This window comes from Saccostrea cucullata, unplaced genomic scaffold, assembly GCF_032062105.1.
Source record: "Saccostrea cucullata isolate Sc308-1 unplaced genomic scaffold, CSIRO_AGI_Scuc_v1 ctg898, whole genome shotgun sequence".
Lineage (NCBI taxonomy): Eukaryota > Metazoa > Mollusca > Bivalvia > Ostreida > Ostreidae > Saccostrea > Saccostrea cuccullata.
This window is the reverse complement of record NW_026935768.1, coordinates 29,020-52,713: the sequence shown is the minus strand read 5'-3', so window position 1 is coordinate 52,713 and position 23,694 is coordinate 29,020. Positions and strand designations below refer to the sequence as shown.

At 33.8% G+C, this 23,694-nt stretch overlaps 2 protein-coding genes across 2 annotated transcripts; one reads left to right on the top strand and one right to left on the bottom strand.

Moving 5' to 3' along the window:
* Nucleotides 1-310: 310 nt before the first annotated feature.
* On the bottom strand, nucleotides 311-5,282 carry LOC134243699 (uncharacterized). The gene is made up of 7 exons (XM_062725929.1): nucleotides 4,941-5,282; nucleotides 3,400-3,653; nucleotides 3,100-3,246; nucleotides 2,599-2,819; nucleotides 1,856-2,152; nucleotides 1,175-1,501; nucleotides 311-1,001 (listed from the first exon to the last, which is right to left on the bottom strand). The coding sequence occupies exons 1-7, from the start codon at nucleotides 5,194-5,196 to the stop codon at nucleotides 695-697; spliced, it is 1,809 nt and encodes a 602-aa protein (XP_062581913.1). The 5' UTR covers nucleotides 5,197-5,282; the 3' UTR covers nucleotides 311-694.
* A 253-nt stretch (nucleotides 5,283-5,535) lies between these two features.
* LOC134243720 (battenin-like) lies at nucleotides 5,536-20,047 on the top strand. Its single transcript, XM_062725952.1, has 15 exons — nucleotides 5,536-5,757; nucleotides 7,865-7,913; nucleotides 9,363-9,462; nucleotides 9,893-9,955; nucleotides 10,398-10,477; nucleotides 10,849-10,934; nucleotides 11,420-11,492; nucleotides 11,721-11,864; nucleotides 11,968-12,074; nucleotides 12,695-12,744; nucleotides 13,427-13,495; nucleotides 14,079-14,134; nucleotides 14,336-14,429; nucleotides 14,618-14,758; nucleotides 17,362-20,047. Exons 1-15 carry the CDS (start codon nucleotides 5,751-5,753, stop codon nucleotides 17,488-17,490), a joined length of 1,248 nt encoding a protein of 415 aa, XP_062581936.1. The 5' UTR covers nucleotides 5,536-5,750; the 3' UTR covers nucleotides 17,491-20,047.
* The last annotated feature ends 3,647 nt before the right edge of the window (nucleotides 20,048-23,694 follow it).

Below are 23,694 nucleotides of genomic sequence, written 5' to 3'. Positions count from 1 at the left end.
AATGAATCTCAATTGCGGAAAGCACTGTATTTAGGCTTTCTTGGAGTTAGAAAGTCACTGCCTGTGTCTTGTTGGTAATATATCAGGACAATAATAAACATTTTGAAACGTAGAATAATAAACATAACGAAGAAAATGCAGATGGAGAGTGAAGACGTGAGATTTTTGGCACAGTGGGAATTTTATAAGACTTTCACAATCATTTCACACTTTAATTAGCATACAGCAATCTTGTTCATTCAAGACAGATTTATAAACTATTTAGTCTTTACTAAGTCATTCACTCTATAACTCTCAGACATTTATATAAACCGACACTATACACGTGAAGATACATGTAGATTTTTTATCATTAGAAGCTCCTGTTCCAACCAGTGGACCCGTTTTTGCATGTGATATTGGCGAGGTACGGAGTCTTCAGTGCAAACAAGTACGTCACCTCTTAAGATCAGTGAATCATACTCAGTACAGTACTGTTACAGTAGTAATTAAATAGTAATCCGTGGTTTCACCGAACCATAAAGAACAGTTTATATTACTCACTAAAAGTATAAACTGAAATCTTCTGTATCAACTATTCAAAAAAGATTCATGACTATTCAAGCAATATAAATTCGTTACATAAAGATTGTTTGCCAAATTCTCTTTCTCATCTGTTTTGCCTTTGATGAAGTTTTGTTAATTCAATCTTTATTTATGGCAGAACTGGTCCTAATTCTGTGTCCTGAAATACACGAGCTATTCCTTTGGATTCTATTGTTTTTTCAAACTTATCAACATCTTCCTTAAAACTAGTACTGTTTGTTGATTGCTGTGCAAATAGATTGTCCAGCTTCGTTAAGTCAGGTCTATATCCGTCAAATTTAAACTGTATAGGAGTGATTCCCAGATTTTGAAGAGGTTCCACCATTTTACTTCCACAGTTCTTTGACAGAAATGAAACGAAGAGAAGTCTAGCTGGATATACTTCATCGTGGTATTGTTTGAACATCTCCGCAAAACTACAAAACAAGAAATATCAAAATCACCTGACATGAAAGAAAATATTACATAATACTTCCATAATGTAAACTACACAAAAGTTGCATATAAAGTGTAAAGGAAGAATTTAAATAGGTATTCTTCGAGATAAGAAAATTTCTTTAAATAAAATTAGATTTTCATTATAGCTGACTGCATGTTGGTAGCTGGTTCCCGTTCCACTTCTTCCTCGTCCGTGACGATCACAAACGTCTTCACCACTTCCTTCCTCTGGTAAAACGGAAGAAGCGCTGCCGCCGGACACGTACCCCCCTCCGCCTTTATCTCCATCGCTAGGTTACACACTTCTTGGACTGTACTAGGGATATATGGGGCGGGATGACTTTTATGATCGAAGAAGACTAATTTAGCAGATGTGATGACAGCGAGGATGCCGCCAATAATAGAGCTGGTGCGAATGGCTACATCCATCGACCCGGACTTGTCTCCTAGTATGACAACCGGCGCGTCCAAAGAAAACCTGACAAGGACATTATAATAGAATAATATGATGAAATCTTTTCTTTTATTCTTCGAGTCTATCATATCTTTTAGAAATTTGGTATTTTTTATTTCTAGATACATGCCAGGTACGATATATAATAAACCATGCATTACATATTCTTTCCACATGGCGGCTGCAAAATGGCACTAGTAAATACTGAGTAGCTCAATTTGTATATTCTGTCTCACATAGCACTTTCAACAGTCTTTGAAACCGATATAAAATAAAAAAAATTTAAATGTTTTTAAAGAAAAGAAAATCAATAAAAATCTTTTGAGGCCTTACTCGGATATCTTTAAAAAATTAATATTTAAAATCACAGTGGGTTACTTTATATTTGCAAGGCGCTCCTGTGCAAGCTCTGACAGCTTTGTGGAGAATTTTGCGATGTCGGGGTCGGGAGTGTACATTATTTCTCCTGGGCCCTCCGCTAGAGCTTCCCAGTCCCAGGATTCTAAGATCCGTCTCATTTCCTCCTCGGCGTTCAGTGGCTCGCCTGCCTGCATTAACCGGAACATGAGAATACGTTCCAGGAGCTTTCCAAGCGCCAGATTGACCGGGTCACCTTTCTGTAGACGAATTTCTACCTTCCTATCTACCTGTGGGCATTTCAGTTCCTCGTAATACCTTAATTAAGAAAAGACAATCTATCTAAAAAATTGTTTTAAAAAATTGTCAGAGAAACGTGAAAAATATGTCCAGTGGAAAGTATAAGATTAAAATTACGTCATCTCAAACTTTCTCCGTTTCCATTGCTTTAGGAGGTTACACGTGTGATACATGCACTACATTAACAGCTGATTAAATTTTTCTTTTATAGTCTAGATGTTTTTTGTTTAATAAATGAATTGACTACATGTAAATATATTGAAATCATAAATATTAAACCAGGAGTTTCATCAAATACATGTATATCAGTTTCGATGAGGTAACTAGCCATTTGGCGATTTATTTTATTGCTTTAATGCTGTCTTTAAGGCTGTCCACATCATCAAAACTTCGCTTAAAGTGACATAAAAATATTTTTTAAACTATGGAAACGGAATTTTAATAATTGAAATAAGACATCTAACCATAAAATAGTATCCAGTTTTTCCTCGTGTTTTGCTATTTTTCCTTTTATTTCGTCTGTCAAATAGGTAATGAATGGTCTAACTTTGGTGTATGGGACGTTATGATCAAGGAGAACTTCATTAATGTTGCTCTGTGTGATGCTCCTAAACTTGTGCACTAGACTGCCCTCTGGCGGGGTCTCTCCGAAGCAGAAAGGTAAAAACCACGGAACTGAAAAATCCTATAAAAATGTCCATTGTTACCAATATCCTAATGATAAAGAGCGGCTGTTAACTATTGAAATTCTTGAAAAAAAAAACATTTTTTTTTTTACTGAAATTATAATTTACACGAATATTTATCTAAAAAATAACCCAAAGTTTAATTGTTGTCAATACAGAAATATTAAGCTCCTCTCTCCTCAGCGTATATAAATATCCTTTCATGTACTCTCAGACGAGCTGTAGTTTTAAATTGATACACATCAGTAATAATTTAGTAGAAAACATTATACATTATACCTTGACTGGGTGAAAATGACATATATCAGCCAATCTCTTCCACAAATCAACAGGAAAATGTAGGGCGAAGAATTCTAACTCCTGCTTAGTTAAGGTACGTGTCCACCGCTTCACGTGCTTACATACCGCCCCGCTAGCTGACCCAGTCTATGAAAGAATTGCATGTATAATTATGATCAAACATGACATAATGCTAATATATATGTTTATTTTTACATGTTATAATTACTCATTAATTTATTGATAATAATTTATAATTAAAAAAAAAAGAAAAGATTTCTAGCATTTAACTGTGACTACCGAGGGCTTCATTTTCATCAAATTGTCTATGTCGGATTTCAGTTTTCCCATCGTACTCGGTTTCACATTATTTTTCTGAATTTGAAGTCTCTTGTGTTTCTTTTCAAACACTCTTGCTTGTCTTCCCGAGTCCAATAAAGCGATCGCTTTTGACACCTCCACCACACCAAATAGTTCCTTCCTCTGTAACAGTGTCTCTGCCAACTCGTGGTCCCCGCGTGCCCAGGCGGCAGCCAATGCCTTGACTTTTGAATCTGTTAGTAAATATACGAAAATTATACATTTTTCAGACATATTTCCATTTCTTTCTTTTTTTTTTTTTTTTGCTCTGTGATAACTCTTTAAAAATTAGCGGAGTTGATTTCTAGATAATTCTTCCGGAATGTAAATTAGGAAGGTCGATAGGTCAGGAGCTAAGGAGGCCTAATATGCATGCAAATCTATCCTTCGGACTACCTTTGTATTTGACGTCAGTGGGCGAGGACTATATTGAAAGTGACATGGAAGTCCTCGTGTAATTTAAACCAATGTCTACATTTTAAAATCTAATTCTACAATTCTTTTTCGCCCGTTATGCAAATTATCCCATGTTTCCCATTATCGTTGATGTCCTGGCATACTACACTTACTATACAGTGATCCTAGTTTTTATGCGCCCGGATCGATAGATCCGAGGCGTATATTGTTTTTGTCCTGTCTGTTTGTCTGTTTATCTGTTTGTTTGTCTGCTGAAAACTGTAACCTTCGCCATAACTTTTGAACCTTGAGATATAGAGACTTCATATTTGGTATGCATACTTCACTAATAAAGTTCTTTCAAAAGACACCAAGGTCAATGACTCTGTGGCCTTGACTGTGACCTACAGTCTAAAAATAGCTTTTTCAAACTGTTGCCATAACTTTCGAAGCATAGGAGATAGAGACTTCACATTTGGTATGCATACTTCACCAATAAAGCTCATACAAATGACACCAAAGTCATTGACCTTGAGACCTTGACTGTGACCTTAATGCTAAAAATAGCTATTTTCGAACTTTTGCAATAAGTCCTGAACCATAGAAGATATAGACTTTATATTTGGTATGCATACTCCACTACTAAAGTTCTTTCAAATAACATTAATATCAATGACGTTGTGACCTTGACTGTGACATATATGCTAAAAATAGTTTTGTGTAACTTTGTTGCCGTACCTCGGGCGCATAGTGTTTCACAAACACATATCTTGTTTTTTTTTTTTTTAAATAATTTCCTATATAGGTTTTTTTAAATCTTCTTAATAATTTTATAATAACCTATTTTTAAAATAAATTAATTAGTTCTTAATAATTTTATGGTTAATTGTTGCATATCATTCTAATGGTATATATTATTTCATTGATGAGTCTTGCAGTGCAGATAAGTTGTCAATCCGGGCATTTTCCTTAGATTACGCACAGTTTTGCATTTTTCTCCATGAATTTTGTATCAAAATAAAAATTAATTTGATGAAAATAAACAAATCATTCAGAAATGGTCCCATAAATAATTTTATACTTACTTTGCGGGATCTCAGCTTTCCATTTTTCCATTGTTCGTATTGCAGCACAATATAGAGTCCGGTTTTCCGTTTGTTCTTTGAAATGTAGGTCAAACTTTACATTTTTGGTGAAAAATTCTACTGGATCGTCTCGCAATTCTATCTCTGAATCAATTCCTAGGTTTTCATGCTCTTCATTCGCTCTATTGGGCTTACGATTTTTTCTAGATCCGCTCCTTCCACTTCCATGTCCACGCCTCTTTCTCTGTCCAGACATTTTCTCAATCAAGAAAATCTTTTGTTTAAGCAACTTGCTACTGTCAAATAACTGCACATTACTTTTATATCTATGCACACATATCGCAAAAAAGATAAACAGTATATAGGTAAACATGTATCGATTACACAACTTACAGAAATCCACCTTTGATCTGTTGATCTCAATCGCATATTTCACAGATTTGCGTCATTTTTCACTTTCCATGGACCTTATAATTATACTTTACTAAAATACTAAATAGGTTCATGATTATTCATAATAATGTATTTAGTGAAAATAGTTTCAAACCATTCTTAGTGGATCAAGAAATGACACATTTCTTGAACGAGTTAACAAATTATACTCTACTCTCCTTTCATGGAGGTAATAAAGTGAAATGTTGACGGTGACAGCTGACGATTTCCAGTTTGTCATATGATATTAGATATATTAAGATATTTAGTTATATAGATGCAGCAGATAGTCCTTTATTTCAAGATCTAGAGAAACTTGATATTTAAGAAAAAAACATTAATATGAAGAATGTTCAGCTTTATTAAGATTTGATCGATATGGCAGGTAAGTTGTGACATTATCAGATTATGATCAAATCATGCAAGGCAAGTTTTGTTTTGATTTGTTTAATACAACTAGCAAAATTTGAGGACAGTGAAAGAATATTTCATTTTTCCTTGGGACTTAAATTTAAGGGTTTAGACTGGTTTTGATTTCTACATGTTCTAGCATAAACTCATTGCAATATTTATCTCCTTTTCTGTTTCCCATCTCTGATAAATAAACTTTAATTTATCTCAATATCTGTCGAAGTTGGTGCAAAAGTAAGTCTCACAAGGGACTCGAATTTATGGCCTCTAGTTCACTAGGAGTGAAACGGTTCACCGCGGTATCGGTTCACCGCGGTATTTTTTCTCGGTTCGATACACGGTACAAAATCTCTGCTTTCGGTTCGGTTCGTTGTACGGTCGGGATCGTCATTCAGGTCGGGTTTGGCATAAGGTATAAACATGCTTTTCTGTATAATTAATTCAGAAACGTAAGTTTGTGTGGACTTGAAGTTTGTAAAATAATTTTTAACAGTCAAATCAATTAAATTGATACATTCTATCCATTTTGCACATAAATTATTTTACTAGATTAAGTAAAAGGTAGCATAAAACAACACTGAATCTGTTTCCTTCTATCAAAATGTATCGTATCGAAAATAACCGAACCGAGACCAAATTTTTCGATACGTATCGAACCGTGAAGGAGGCGTATCGTTTCACCCCTATAGTTCACTGTGCCAGCACTCACACCACTGTACTATTTAGTATCAATATATTGACTAACTTTCACACACTTGTGACCCCTATAAAATATCCAACCCCACCCCCAAATCCCTTATAGACTGCTATCCTCAAATTCTAATATGTTGACGGTGTGACCGTTAGAGCGAGCACAAACACTTCTATTGTTTTGATTTAGATCGGGCTCGTCAAACCTCACGTGACATTTGGTGCATCTAGACTCTGACGTCACATGACGTATGTAAGTTGCAATATACCGAGAAAAGCCTGAACAGTGCTGAAAGTTAATGAAGAACATTTTGTTTTCTATTTAAACAATAATATTATATATATCCATTAAATTAAACAATAATTTAATATATATCCATTAAATCAAGGCGAGTAAACTTTTTGTTGAACATTTGCTGTGATTCTCGCGAGAACGTAGCTAAAACAAGTGATGCATTGTGGGTCCAAATTACGGCATCAAAAAATTCTATCGAATGAATGTGCAGTAGTCAGAATTTTCTCTTCGCACAGGCGTTGCTTTAAGAGCTCACTATGCGAGCGGCGCTTCGCGCCGCCTCGCTGCGCTCGCTATTACAATCTTTTGTGCAGAGTTGTTGTTTGTTCCTCTCTCACTCTCACTCAGACACCTCTGCCAAATGTGTTAAATGTGATATTTGCTGGATAGTAATGTTTCGAATTAAATTAAAAGTTCATGATTGATTTTATAAATCTCTATCTCAAAAATCATACATAAGCATAGAAATTGAATTATAATGAATTAAAACAAGCGACTATTTCACGTATTTACCACTGTCACAGTCTGTGATAAACGCAAACCAATGACAGAAATGAATTTATGAGTCAATGGTAGAGAGTGATTCTATGAGTAAAGAGAATTCTTAGGGCATGTTTCAAGGGAATATATATGTTGAACTCAAATCACACAGGTGATGATATATATCATCTCAGCCTAGACTTAAATTCAGGACCTCTTCATGTCCTCTTGATGTATAATTCCAGTGCTCTAATAACTGTGAAATTGAGATCTTTCACTGACTGCAAGAGTCCCATACACCTTCAAACCCTGGTGACATTAATGCAGTATGTTTTATGTTATCAGGAAGAGGAATTGGAGTAGTATTTAGTTGATGATTGATTTGATAAATTCCAAAGATGTAATTTTTGTTTTTATCAAATAAAATTAAACTGTATAGAGGTAAGTAATATCATATAAATGAATTACAATTGAAAAAAAATATGCTCTTAAAGTCATAAGAATGTAAAAGTAAGTACATACATTTAGCATGTTGACATGTACTTCCTATAAAGTTTTCCTCATGTTATTCAGTATGTTCAGATTATCCTTTTGATTATTATTTCTTTTTGACTAGATTCTCAATTGCTCTCTGCACACAAATGGAGGAACCTTGCTGGTTTCTGGTGAGTATAATTATTGATATTTATTTTTGCTAACATGTGTGTGTTTTGAACCCATTCAGTAAACAGGTAGTGCCTGTCAAGATGTATTCTTTTTAGAGAAGTTGACAGGCTTACATTTATACATGTATCAATGCCTGAAAAGAGAGCAATCAAAATGTTGCGAAAAAGTATACCATCGAATAGCAATGACCACGGAAACAGCATATCATATTTAAATAGAGACTAGTCCTACATGCCTATGAAATAACTTTTCCTGTCTCGTGTATTCATGACAAACGTACTTCTTATAACTTTGCCCATGTCAAATGTTTGATAGGACACTAGAATTAGACAATAGGACATTGTAATAATTTTGTCTATGTATATGTTTATAGGACACTCAGACGATGTAATAACTTTGCCTGTGTTTTATGCTCGATAAGACACTGGGGCTATGTAATAAATTTGCCTATATCATATTTTTTTTAGATTTCTGGGGCTATGTAATAATTTGCCTATATCATATGTTTTTAGACTCTGGGGCTATGTAATAATTTTGCCTATATCATATGTTTTTAGAACTCTGGGGCTATGTAATAAATTTGCCTATATCATATTTTTTTAGATTTCTGGGGCTATGTAATAACTTTGCCTATATCATATGCTTTTAGACTCTGGGGCTATGTAATAACTTTGCCTATATCATATGTTTTTAGAACTCTGGGGCTATGTAATAACTTTGCCTATATCATATGTTTTTAGAACTCTGGGGCTATGTAATAACTTTGCCTATATCATATGTTTTTAGAACTCTGGGGCTATGTAATAACTTTGCCTATATCATATGTGTTTAGAACTCTGGGGCTATGTAATAATTTTGCCTATATCATATGTTTATAGAATTCTGGGGCTATGTAATAACTTTGCCTATATCATATGTTTTTAGAACTCTGGGGCTATGTAATAATTTTGCCTATATCATATGTTTTTGAACTCTGGGGCTATGTAATAACTTTGCCTATATCATTGTTTTTAGAACTCTGAGAATATTAAAACTTTGCCTATATCATATGTTTATAGAACTCTGGGGCTATGTAATAACTTTGCCTTTATCATATGTTTTTAGAACTCTGGGGCTATGTAATAACTTTGCCTTTATCATATGTTTATAGAACTCTTAGGCTATGTAATAACTTTGCCTATATCATATGTTTGATAGAACTCTTGGGCTATGTAATAACTTTGCCTATGCCATCTGTTTAATAGGACCCTGGGACTATGTAATAACTTTGCCTATGCCATCTGTTGCCTATGCCATCTGTTTGATAGGATTCTGGGGCTATGTAATAACTTTGCCTATGTCATCTGTTTGATGGAACTCTTGGGCTATGTAATAACTTTGCCTATGCCATCTGTTTAATAGGACCCTGGGGCTATGTAATAACTTTGGCTATATCATATGTTTGATAGGACTCTGGGACTATGTAATAACTTTGCCTATGTGATTATGCTGAGTGCTGCACATGACATCCTGAAAGATCAAGAAGAAAAAACCCAGAAGGATGAGAATGTAAGGATTTAGACAAAATGTTTAGAAATCTGATTTCGGATGATAAATTAGAAGCATATCTTAAATATAAGGACACATTGGAAAGTTCAGGATTGAAAATTAAATGTAGGAGATTTTTTTTATCTCGGGACAGAAAGGCCACAGAAGGCATTCTAAAACAAAACTTTTTTTTTTTAAGACAAAATTAACATATTAATTGGTAAAAAAAAATTTGCAGATATCTTTTTTTTTTTGTTTAAGGTTATGCTGACCTGCATTGGAAATTGTTTTATGTTTATTCAACTTAATGTTGATTAAAGATGAAGATGCTCATGAATTTATTTTAATGCAATTTAGATCATTAAAATGGGGGGGGGGAGCAAACCTGTTACTGTGCAATGTGCAATATTATACAGTTTCTTTGTTCATGTTGTTCACCTTTTTTTTTTAGATCACAACTACTCCCACCTCAACTAACGTGACATACTTAGAATGTAATGAAATCTCCACAGGGGTAAGAAATAAAAGACATTCCTCATTCCAAATAAATGTATGGAAATCCAAGAATATTCAGTACACAACTTTTTGATTTCTTTCTATAATGTCACACAGATTTGGATAGCTTTTGAATTTTTTTATTGTTTCATCATGAAATTCTTGCTTAATAAAATAGCTGAAAGATTACTGTCAAGTGGGATTTTTTTGTGTTTAAATATTATACTAAAAGGAGGTTAAAGTGGTCTGTACGTTGTTAAACAATGTATCTTTCATCTGGTATTAGTTTTCCTCAAACTCTTGTGTAAATCAGTCTCAAGTGTAGATTAAACATACTGAAAATGAAAACTAACTGAAAGATGAATTTTCTTTCTAAAATATATATCGGCCAAACTTACTGGCACTCTTTTGAGCTAACAAAACACCAGATTTTCCCACTTATTTTTGTTTTTTTATTACAGGCAATTTTATTGGCAGACATCATTCCAACTTTGGTGATTAAACTGACTGCACCATTTTTCATTCTTCATATAAGTTATAAGTAAGTAGAAAATACACAGTTAATAACCTTTTTCCCTCACCCTATCCCCTGTTGAATCTGTACAAGCTATCATATTACTGTAGAAGCACAAATTTCCTTGGGGATAAAATTTCGTTGATTTGTTATCAAAAATAGTTTTGTGGGCATTTAATTTTGTTGTTTTGAAAGCAAATCCATTCAATATATAGTCAAATAAAATTTCGTGTGGGATTAAATTTTGTTGATGATTGTTAACAATGAAATAAAGGAAATTTAATCCCCCATGAACATTTGTGCTTTTACAGTAATTAATTGTTATTGTTGAATGAAATTTTATGGTTCTGAAAATAGCACGTACATGTACAGTGATTTAAACAGAACATTTTTTCTAGAGTACGTGTTTTGGCATGTGTGCTGTTTTCTCTGGCCAGTTTTTTGATAGTGTCCTTTTCCACTGGAATATGGATGAGTATATTAGGTAAGGGGAAAAAAAAAGACAGTGGCCAATTGATATATCTATTTTCAAAGAGAAATAATAAGGGAAAATGTGTATTGTATGATATGCTAAAAATAGCATAATTGTTTAATTTCAAGAAAGGCATGATATTTTTGATATAAAAGATAATTTAGATGTTTGAATTGTTTTTAAAGATATTTATACCAAGAAGTCTGAGTATTGTTCCACTCAGAGAATAGGCTGTATTAAAAGTCAAGATTAACTTGTACTGTTCTCAGTTCTGGATAATTAAGTTTTAGAAGAAAGTCGTATAACGTACTGCAAGCCTTAATCCGTAACCTGAACCAAATTTAAATGGATTTAGCACCTAAGAAAACTCAACAAGAACATTTTCTTGTGTGACCATGCTTTAGATAACATTTGTCAAAGATGCTAGACTTAATGATTTCATCATTGCTACCGATGTACTACAACATGTATATGAATTCTTTACTTCCATTTCTCAGGAGTTGTTTGTGCCAGTATTAGTGGAGGTCTCGGAGAAACCACTTATTTTGGATTCTCCTCTTACTTTGAAAAGTAAGTTCATTTCCATTTTGTTTGCGTGAGAAAAAGTAGCTAAAATTATTGTAAAATGAAAATTGACAATGAACACAAAAATAAAGAATCTTTATTCTTTCTTCTAAATGGGAGTACTTTGGACTAGAGTGTATATTATATAATTATATTATTATATTTCATATTGAAGTTCTTTTTTTTTCACTTTTGTTTGTAGTTGAAATAATTATTATGATCTTTTATTTATAGAAATGTGATCTCTGCGTATTCATCAGGAACAGGTGGTGCTGGGATATTTGGTGCTCTCTCGTACGCGGGTCTAACATCAGCGGGTCTGTCGCCTCGGACGACATTACTTGTAATGACCATCATACCTGCTCTTATGTTTATAAGGTATGTGTACAATGTGTACATACTGAAATATGTTACTTAAATGTCAGGTTGTATTAAACGTTATGGTCTTTTTGATATTTATATTCTTGATTTTTTATTATAGCTTCTTCTTTGTGATAAAGAAACCAAACAAATTTTATCAGAAGGAGTACATAGTTAAATACAGCGAAGACACTAGTAGCCTGTTAAAGGACTCTGAAGATGCAGCTGGTAACTTAAGTTATGATTGTATTAGAATGTGTGTGTATGTGTATATAGAGAAAAGTTAACATATTTAAACAAATTTTGATAACTTGATGACATCATTATTACTGAGCTTAGTGCTTAGTAAGTTCTAGGAGGATGCCATGATTTTAGGAATCACCTTTGTTTATCTGTGACCTTTACTGCAGTGTAAATTATTGATTTTGTACAGTTGTAAAGATATTGAATCTTAGTTTAACATCCCTTTTGAGAAATTTTCACTCCTATGGAGATGCCACCACTTGCCGGTGGAGAGCTGCAAATTTTGACCTATGCTTGGCACTCAGGGCCATTGGGCAGGGAGGGAACTTTTTCATGTCAGCACCTACTGTGACATGGGACCTCAGTTTATATGGTCTCATGCAAAGGACTGGTCTTTACATCCAATAGTGGGATTCAAACCCACGATGTAAGAATCAATTCCTTACTCGGTGACTCTAGAGCAGGCACTCTAACCACTTCGCCATGCTGGCAACCAGTTATTAATTAAATGAAAAATGCATAGAACTTTCTAATTTTTAGTTAATAAGAATTAATGCAGAACAAACTCTTGAGTCAACATTGTCATTCAGTATCTTTTCTTCCAGATAAGATAAAAAGAAGACTCACAATAAGAGATAAATTGCATCTCCTTAAAGTAAGTAAATTAATTAATGCACACAGCATCTCCTTAAAGTAAAAAAAAAATGAATTAATGTACACATTGACTAACAGTAAGAAATAAGAAGATTTAGACAATTTTCATGTGTGAAAATATATATTTTCTTGATGTGTGAAGTTTAATATAACTCATGTAAACTCATGTTACTCTGTCTCAATTTTAAAAGTTCATGTTTCTTCACCACTGAACGCATGTACAACATTGTATTGTCAAGGATAACACAAGGAAAGTTTCTCAAAATTACTCAGTATAATTATTTTACACAGTGTCAGTTTGTATCATTTTTCCCATTCATAGTAAACCCTCTCATTCCCTTATAGTCATCTGTACAGACTAGGTAGTTTTGAATTTTTAATTGAATGGTAATCCTCATCAGTTAATTTAGATTCCTCTTGCTTTAACTTTATGTGCCAAAATTACCTGACTTGCAGTATACAATCATTTGATCATGTTGGTAGTCTCAAAAAGATATACTTGGATTTATTATTAAATCAAACAGACTGACAAGAGAACATTAAACACATTGAAAAAGTAACCAAAAAAAAAAACTTAAGAACTAAACATTATTTTAATCTAATTACATGTAAATACAACACAAGTAAAATGAATTAATACTGAAGTTTTCTTTTGATAAGTAGTTTTCATCCTGTATTTGTAGCCCTTGATGAAGTATATGGTACCTCTATGTGTGGTCTACATAGCGGAGTACTTCATAAACCAAGGGTTGGTATGTAATTCTACGTTTGATATACATTTTGGATTGGTATACACTGGGTCAGACTCAGCATTGGAGGGCACTTCAGTTTTTAGGGATTCATACATGTATGTAATATAGAAGTAGAAATATATTGTACACTGTTTATACACTAAGTAAATCAGAGTACTTAATTCATAGGCATCCAAAGCAAATTGAAAGTCGGGGGGGGGGGGGGGGCTCAAAAAAAAGGTAAGCTCATATTTTCAATGCCTATACTGGTATTATGTGTATATATCTTTGCAAAAAGGGGCTAAGTGCCAGGGATGGAAGATTTAACTTTGTGCCAAGTATAATTCTTAGAAATGATGTTTTCAGTACACTTTAAAGTCATAGGGAATGAAAATCACTGTGCTATAAGTGTCAGTTCGTTATTAGCATGTTCACTATAAGCGTGCTTTAAGTACATTTATATAATCTGAATAAATAAAGCAGAGTACATCAGTTATTAGGGATTAGTATACAATGTTTAAATGTAGTACAGAAATAGAGATAAATTTAACTTTGTATTCATCCATGTGCATTATGAACGATTCAATTTTATGTCTTTTTTCAGTATGAATTGCTGTACTTTAATGACATCTGGCTGTCTGAAAAGGAACAATACAGATGGTATGTTTGACAAGCTGTCTGTTTAAATGTTTCTACACTTCATACAAACTGCTCATACAAACCCAGCAGCTTTTAAAACAGCCAAAGTAATAAATATGCACACCATATTGAACTTTTATATCCAACCAAGGAAATGTGTAGGAAAAGAAATATTATGACTGTAAATAAATTTATCTCTTTTTTTATATTTTTTCTCAACAGGTATCAAGTGGACTACCAGTTAGGAGTCTTTATCTCAAGGTCATCAGTCAATGTGTTCAAAATCAACAAGCTTTGGATATTACCTGTTTTACAGGTATACACAGAGAGTGAGAAAGAGTGGCATTATTTATGATGTTATGAATACAAGTTAGGTCTAAGTCTAACCAGTTTGAATTCAATAATATATTTTCAAAATGTCACAGCTGATGTTTTTTTTTTTAAACTTCAGGATCATTAACACCTAGAATAGCAATTAGCACAGTATTTTTTTTTATCTTTTAGGTTGCCAATGTAGCAATACTCACAACACAAGTCTTTCTAAGATTCATCCCTAACATTTGGATCATTTTTGTGATTGTTCTATTTGAGGGACTACTTGGAGGAGCTGCATTCGTCAACACTTTCTACAAAATTTCAGAAGATGTATGTATAAAAAAAAACCCCAAATTTTTAGATTTTTTTGTTTGAAAAGCTTAAACTGGATTTTTAGCTCTCCTGAGACAAAGGCTCAAGTGAGTTTTTCTGATCAAAATTTTTCCATTGTCTGTGGTCATTGTCATCATTTTAAACTTTTCACATTTTCATCTTCTTCTCAAGAACCACTGGGCCAATATTTCAACCAAACTTGCCACAAAGTGTACTTGGGTGAAGGGGATTCAAGTTTGTTCAAATGAAGGGCGATGCCCTCTTCCAAGGGGAGATAATTATGAATTAGAAAAAAATTGATGGCATCTTTTAAAAATCTTCTTCTCAAGAACCATTGGCCAAGAAAGATTAAACTCATGTAGAATTATCCTCAGGTAGTGCAGATTCAAATTTGTTCAAATCATGACCCCCAGGGGTAGGGCGGAGCAACTATGGCTGAGTTTTACAAAGGAATATGTTGGAAAAATGTTTAAAAATCTTCTACTTAAGAACAGTGTCGCCCACGAGGCACAGTGATTAGAGCGTATGCTTTACAGTCGCTGTGGGAAGTGGAGACCGGTCCTTCAGATGAGACTATATAAACTGAGGTCCAGTGTTGTAATAGCTGCTGGCACTTAAGAGATCCCTCCCTGCTCACAGTGCTCCCTGAACAAAATTTACAGCTCTCCACTGGCAAGGCTTGGCATCCCCATATGAGTGAAAAATTCTTGAGAGGGATGTTAAACAGTATACAATCAATCAATCTCAAGAACAGCAAAGCCATGAATGATGATATATATCTGGAAGCATCCTCAGGTGGTGCAGATTTAAGTTTGTTCAGAACAAGACCCCTGCGGATAGGTTGGGGCCACAATAAATAATCAAAGTTTTACATAGGAATATACAGTTATACTTGCCGTAAAAACAAAGTCACTGGGACCTATGAAATTAGTTTGCTTTATCTGTAATTTGTTATATCTGTGTAAGGAATTAATTTAAATTTATATATTTGGGGATATAACTTCGCTATATCCAAATTTGCTAAAAATTAATCTACAGCAAATATTTCCAGATTTACGGTATATATTAGGAAAAAATATTGAAAAATCTTCTTCTCAAGAACATCAAAGCCATGGTTGGTCATATTTGTATGGAAACAACCTAAAGTGGTGTAGATTCAAGTTGTTCAAAATATGACCCCCCAGGAGAGGGGTGAGGCCACAATGGACGATCCAAGTTTAACATAGGTCTGGAATATGTAGGAAAAAAATCTTTAGAAATCTTCTTTTTTAAAAAATAGGAACAACAAACTCATGGTTTGTCAAATTTATATGAAAGCATCTCAGGAAGTGTAGGAACCCTTGGGGGTTGGGGGGGGGGCCACAATGGACGATGAAAGTTTAGCATAGGAGTATATTAGAACAATCTTCAAATTTGTTCTTCTCAAGAACACCAAAGCCATGATTGTTCATATTTATGTGAAAGCATCCACAGGACAATCAAAGTTTAACATAGGAGTATATAGGAAGAATCTTCTTCTCAAGAACAGCAAAGCCATGGTATGCAGGGTTCGACATTAACGTTAGTCCGTAAGTCTCAGACTAATACATTTTCATTTGGACTAATAAAATCTGTGGCTAATCGGTGCGAACGGACTAAAAAATTTTTTGGAAAAATGAATAATTTATGGATGTCCATTTCTCGACAACTTTCAATGGAAAACCCGGTTAGTATTTTTAGCTTTCTAGGCTTTTGGCGGGAAGTTAGGTAATTCCGAGTCAATTCTGCGCTTAATTTTAGGACTCACTAATATGAAATTAAACATATAAACAATCAAGATTTAGTATGACACATAAGGAGGTTGTCAGACGTTTGAATGATGTAACCATGTAAAGAGAAAAATGAATGAGATCGTAGTTCCTGATAGCCAGATTTCAACGAATCTTTGAGTAAATCATTTCATGTAAATGGTTTGTTTACTTTTTTAAAAAAAAGTATAAAAAGTACATTGCAATGTTTATTCTACTTATTTACTAGTATTTATTTATATATCTTGACGGACTCATAATATCGCACACGGACAAGTAAAAGTAAGGAAGCATTAGTCCAGCCGGACTAAAGCTTAAAAATGTTATTGTTGAACCCTGGTATGTCATTTATTTGGAAGCATCCTCAGATAGTGTAGATTCAACTTTGTTCAAATTGTACCCCCCTTCCCCCACCCCTTCTGCATTATAGGAGTAGGTCGGGACCACTCATCCATGTAAGCTTTTTGATAAAAACTGATTTTCGCTTTTTTTCCTAGCCACAGTGCTCAGGTGATCGTTATGACCCCTGGGCCTCTTGTTTTAGATTTCATTTACAGTAAAATGAGGTTATAGAAAAGTCCTTGGGACCTGTGAATTTATTTCGCTATATCTGTAATTTGTTTTATCTGTATTACAAATTTGTTTATAAAAGCGAATTTGCAATATGCACATTTTCCTTTTACTGTATAGCCAAATTATTGAAAATTATTGATTTTATTGTATTTACTGGTAATTTATTGAAATTGGTTAAATTTTATAGTTAAAATTCCAAAGGCAGACATTTTCTTTGAAAAATGAAATTGTATTTTTCAGATTGAAGCAGAATACAAGGAGTTCAGCCTCTCAGCAGCCACAATAGCAGACTCTTTTGGAATCACCTTAGCCGGCGCTATTTCTATTCCAACTCATAACCATATATGTTCTCTCAATCTTAAAATGTGAATACCCACAAAAACCAGTATTTACATACATTGTCATGCTGTATGTCTTTTTATTTGCTGTTGAAATCATGAAAATATTGCAAACAAATTATTATGCTTCAAATCTTATGTGGACAAGGTATGGTAACTGCTGAATCTGGCCCCTTATTTGATATAAAAATCAGATCAGAGTTAAAACTGTGATCATTTGTAGTTAAGAACTTAAATTGATGTTTGTTTTAAAACCAGACATAAATTTGATTTAAAGCACACATAGAGGTCACAAGAGGGTGCAAAAATAGGACGTTTCCCGATTTTCCTCAATTCTGGCAATTTTGTCAAATTTGAGATACTTTTCACTTCGGAAAACATAGAGCACAAGCTTGCCTATCTGAGATTTATACACACAAGATATATCTGATACTAGTATATGAAATATATAAAGTTGGTAGATAGGCAAGCTTGTGTTGTATGTTTACTGAAAGAAGATATGCCATGTGGCAATGCACTTTGAAAAATTTTTTCAAAGTTAAAATTAACTTTGAAAAAATATTCCAAAGTGCATTAAGAATGTACATAAATATTTTTGCCATGGGGACTTTTAACGCACTTTGAGAAAAATATGTATAAAACAGAAATTCTATTCTTAGATTTTACCATCTTCCCAAGTCAAGGGTTTCTGATCCGCTCCGCTCCACATATGAGAACTTAGTAATTGAGAGAAACATTTTATATTAATTTTTTCTTTCTAAAAATGTTTTAATTTATATGTACTCATTTAACCTCATTGGGAACAAGGAGAAGACGACTAGAAGGTCTCTCAGCCCAACTGTTTTTCTTATAGTCCAGGGCTCCCACTGGACCGAAAATATTTTTCGCCACTTTTCGCGACAAAAGGAAAGGCACACTTACATCTGATTTCTCGACAATGCAATGCATTTTATGTCATTCAATTTTTTTTTTTATTATTATTTTATCCAACACAGACATTGTTTTAAAATTGTAATGTTTAAAGCTTTAATTATGGTAGTATCCATTTAGAAAAAAAGGGAAAAAAAATTATGGTGGAATTATACAATTAATTTGATATTGAATATCAGCCAACTCTTCACAGAAAATGTCCTCTTGTTTATAGTTTATTTTTTCGCCTGGGAAGGGAGGGGTGTATACATTGAATAAACAAAGGAGCTAACCAGGAATACACAAATTTTGTACATGGTACATCTAAAAAAATTCATTTTCGCCACTTATGAATATCTTTTCGCCACTTTTGAAAAAAAATTCGCAATTGGCGACAATGGCGAATCACAGCTCGAGCCCTACTTATACGTTGTTCATAGCCGTCGGTAGAAAATTGAAAGTGGACCCCCCATCAAAGGTAATTTCCATTTTCTAATGCTTATGTATCTATGCAAAACATTTGTGTTGCTAAGACCCCTTCCTGGTACCGATGCCTATGCTACACCCAAATATTATGTATTTGCATAACTGGTATGACGAAAACTTTCAATAAATTTTTAGTTTGCATATAAAATGCATGCATACTGGAAAAATTAAGTAGAGTAAAACATTTAAGAGAGAAAGAATTTTCAAAGTATGGAAGAATCAAAATCGCTCACTTTCACATCCTTAAGTGACCTCATCACCAAAGAGTTATCAAACAGGTTCAATTATTCATCATACCTAAGATTTGCAAGAATATTGACCAAGCCATACATATTTTTTCAAAGTGCGTTAATATGGTCATTATTAACACACTTTGAAAAGAAATTTTATTTTTTCAATGTGCATTGATGTTGTCCCAAATTTAACGCACTTTGAAAAATTTTTCAAAGTGCGTAATTTTTCAAAGTGCGTTGTAACAATGCTATTAATTGATTTGATTAAATTTGGAAAAACATGAAAAATTTGGAAATTGACCTATTTTCTGACCTTCCTGTGACCTATGTGTATCCCATAACTTAGAGCCAATACAATTTTTATGGCATGAGTGATCAGTGGTTTTTAATTTATATACTGTTGCATCATTCTAAAAGACACATCAAACAGGGGAAAAAGGATCTTATCCTATTTTGTCAATTATTAAAATATATGAGATTACTAGTCTTCCTATTGTAGCAGATATTTGATGTTTATTTGTTTTTTTTTTTATTTCCAGGCATTGTTAACTTGAACCTTCCTTTGAAAGGGAGGCACTTTACTTTAATCATGTTATTAGTTTTATGTCTGTTCATCATGTTCATAGCACTTTTGTTCTAATTTGCTTACTTAAAATTGTTTCAATTTTACACTTTCAGGCTCTGTATAGAAATACAAAATTAATTTTCTAATATGTTTGTTTAATGTACCTCCATTTGTCTGTCTATGAACAGTTTTTAATTGTGACACTGTTATTCAGTTCCCTGAGCTTGTTACCTTTTCAATTTATTTCACTTAGAGTTTGGTTGTTAAGATTACCATTAAGGCAGGATTCTTCTCTGGTTTCTGACTGGATGAAATATTCAAAATATATTTGCTTACATGTCATATATTTAGGTGTAAGAGATTTAAAAGACCGTATTTTTCTTTCCTCAACACAATTGTACGGGTGTTGCTAAAACGCGGAACGGAAAACGGAACGGAATGCGGAACGGAACGGAAAACGGAAAATTTTTGTCAAACAAATAAAATAGATTAGATATAAATCACATAAAAGAGCAATATTCTTGTTGTAAAAATCATTTCTGATAAAAATTAATTGTAAACTATTATAAATTCATGAGTCATACACACCCTCCGTGGAAAAAATGGTACTGAAAGAAATTGGACCCCCCCCCCCCCCCCCAACACACACACACGAAATAGGATTTTCGTGTTTGGGCAAAGGACATATGCCCCTTATTTTGGCTTGTCAAATTTGTTGTATGTTGGAATTTTTTTACTGACCCCCCCCCCCCCCTCTTTCAATTTGTTTCCAGTGTCAATGTCTGTAGAAAGTACTTATGATATTCAGATTATACACGCAGTGTCGAATTCGCGAATCATGAAAGGGGGGTGGCAGTTTCGGGTCTGTGTAGTACACAGCAACATTAACTAGGGCTAATTGTAACGGGAACCGTTACAGATGTTCCCCAAACGCTCCCCAACTCCCTTTTGGTGCCTTACTCCCTGTAAGCTTCATTAAATAAGACGAACTCTATGCCTTTTAGACTATAACAATGTTTCCCAAAAGTATATTCAGTATATTCAAATTTATGCATTGCACGCATGCGCATTTGAATGCATGTGCGTAATGACCTTATCATCTTGTCTACACTATTTATATACTAGAAATTACAGCGTTTTATCCAAAAGTATTAAAAAATACGTTTTAATCTAGTGTATTTGTAATTTTACTCATTTCACGTGCACGCACGTGCGTGCATGTGCATGTCGACCATATTTTCTTGTAGGAGTCTGTTATGTTTGTCTATGTTCTAAATCCCATCCTGTTTGGTTGAAATACGAGGAAGTTATTGCCATTTTAAGTTTAAGCCAATCAGATTGCAGCGCACGTGTATGCGCATGTTTTCATGACAACTGTTATGTATCATATTGTAGGACATCCTAATGCATGATTATGTTTAAAATTTTAAAGCATTTCGTCAAAAATTAAAAAAAGATATTGCGATTTTTGTTTCAGCGAATCACAGCAAAGCACACGTGCATGCACGTGCATGCCTGTGCATGACGACCGTACCTCCTTGTGTGAGTCCATTATGTTTGTCTATGTTCTAAATCCCATACTGTTTCGTTGAAAAACAAGGGAGTTATAGCCATTTAAAGTTTAAGCCAATCAGATTGCAGCGCACGTGCATGCGCGTGTTTACATGACAATTGTTATATATCATATTGTAGTACATCCTAAAGTATGCCTATATTTTAAATTTCATAGCATTTTGTCAAAAAACAGAAAAGATATTGAAATTTCTGTTTCAGCCAATCAGAGCGAAGCGCACGTGCATGCGCGTGAGTTCGTGCTAATTTGACAGTGTCACATTATCTACACTATGAATATATCCTTATTAAATGAGTTTTAAAATATTTCATCAAAAAATGTTAAAGTTATGGCTATATAAAGTATATCCGTCATTTCACTCATTTCACGCGCCCGCACGTGCATGCGTATGCGCGCAAAATAACCTTCGTGTTGCACACCTACACTACACACCTATTAACCCTAAAAAGGTTTTAGCTCAGTTGGGTGAACAGTTTCTGAGAACACTCGCGGACAAAAAAAGTACCGGAGAACAAAGAAGAAAAAAAAGAATAATAATAACTAGTGCTAATTGTAACGGGGACCGTTACAGATGTTCCCCAAACGCTCCCACACTCCCTTTTGGTGCCATATTCCCTGTAAGCCTTATTAAATAAGAGAGCATCTGTGCATTTTTGACTTTAACAACTATTTCCCAATAGGATACAAATTATATTCAAATTTTAACATTGAACGCGTGCCCATGTGAATGCACGTGCATAATGATCATATAATCTTGTCTACACTTTCTATATATTAAAATATACTTTATATTTTAGCATTTCGTCCAAAAGTATCAAAAATCACTCCTTCAAGCGTATTTTCAATTTCATCCGTTTCAAAATGCACGCTCGTGCGTGCACGTGCATGATGGCCATACCTTCTTTTAGGAGTCCCTTATATCTATCTATGTTCTAAATCTCATCCTGTTTGGTTGAAAAACAAGGGAGTTATAGCCATTTCAAGTTTCAGCCAATCAGATTGCAGCACACGTGCATGCGCATGATTTCATGAATTTTTTCTATATCATATTGTAGGATATCCTAATGCATGTCTATGATTTAAATTTCAAAGCATTTCGTCAAAAAACAAGGGAGATATAGCCATTTAAAGTTTCAGCCAATCAGATTGCAGCACGCGCGCATGCGCATGCTTTCATGAAAATTTTTATTTATCAGGCTGTAGATCTTCATAATGTAGGACTATGTTCAAATTTTCAAAGGATTATGACCAAAAACAAGAAAGATATTGAGACTTTAGTTTCAGCCAATCAGAGCGAAGCGCACGTGCATGTGCATGAGATCTTGCTATTTTGACCATGTCATCTTGTCTATACTACTAATGTATCCTTACATTATGAGTTTCAAAAAATTCATCAAGAAATAGAAATGTTATGGCATCATCAATAAAATTGGTTATTTCACATGTTGCATGTGCGCGCTCTTTCCAGCACATGTGCATGTACGTGCTTTCATGAAAATTCTTATATATTAGGCTGTAGACCTTTATAATGTGTGACTAAGTTCAAAATTTCAAAGGATTATGACTTAAAACAAGAAAGATATTGAGACTTTAGTTTCAGCCAATCAGAGCGAAGAGCACGTGCATGCGCGTGAGATCTTGCTATTTTGACCATGTCATCTTGTCTATACTACTAATATATCCTTACATTATGAGTTTTAAGAATTTTCATCAAAAAATAGAAAAGTTACGGCAATATCCATTATATTGGTCATTTCACGTGTTGCACGTGCGCGCTCTTGCAAGCACGTGCGCGCAAAATGACCTTCGTTTGGCAACTCTACATAACATGCCTACTGACCCTAAAAAGGTTTCACCTAAGTCAGATGTGTTGTTTACAAGATCACTCGTGGACAAAATTTTCCCAGGAAGAAGAAAAATAATAATAATAATAACTAGATACGATCTCGTTGCGAGCAACGAGTGGGTCTTCCGTCCGATTCTTGATAAGATGAGATAAAATTTTGATTGAGATTTTCATTCTAAAATAATGATTTTCCATAATCTGAAAAAAGACATTGAACATTAAAGACTTTTAAAAAATCGACTTTTGGCCCCTCACAGCCCCAAACATTAGAAATCAGCCCATTTTTCTTCATATCATCTGAAAGCTCTCATGATTTTGATGACTTTTTATTCAACAACTATTCAAAGATTCTTTTTCGTTTTTGAGTTATTTGCATAAGAAATATTTAGTGGCCAGCCCTTCAACTCCTTAATGGGGACGTTTGGCGAACGATAAAAGGTTGCATATTGTTTAGAACATGATTTTGAACATCTTTTGTTCAAAATTACTTGTCAAAATATTTCTCACTTTCGAGATATAAAGCATCAAAGATTTAGCATTCTGCCCCCCCCCCTTTTGGCCCCTTATCATGTAATATACAATATTAAAATCATAATATACAGTTGTAGATTGTTGAGATAAAC

What these genes read in the sequence shown, in the direction of transcription:
- LOC134243699 (XM_062725929.1), bottom strand. Translation starts at nt 5,196, where the DNA reads ATGTCTGGACAGAGAAAGAGGCGTGGACATGGAAGTGGAAGGAGCGGA. An exon ending in TGATGAAAATGAAGCCCTCG is followed by an intron (nt 3,247 to 3,399) that starts GTAGTCACAGTT and finishes ATTCTTTCATAG; the next exon opens with ACTGGGTCAGCTAGCGGGGC. An exon ending in AAACTGGATACTATTTTATG is followed by an intron (nt 2,153 to 2,598) that starts GTTAGATGTCTT and finishes TTCTTAATTAAG; the next exon opens with GTATTACGAGGAACTGAAAT.
- LOC134243720 (XM_062725952.1), top strand. An exon ending in AGGAACCTTGCTGGTTTCTG is followed by an intron (nt 7,914 to 9,362) that starts GTGAGTATAATT and finishes TATGTTTGATAG; the next exon opens with GACTCTGGGACTATGTAATA. An exon ending in GTAATGAAATCTCCACAGGG is followed by an intron (nt 9,956 to 10,397) that starts GTAAGAAATAAA and finishes TTTTTATTACAG; the next exon opens with GCAATTTTATTGGCAGACAT.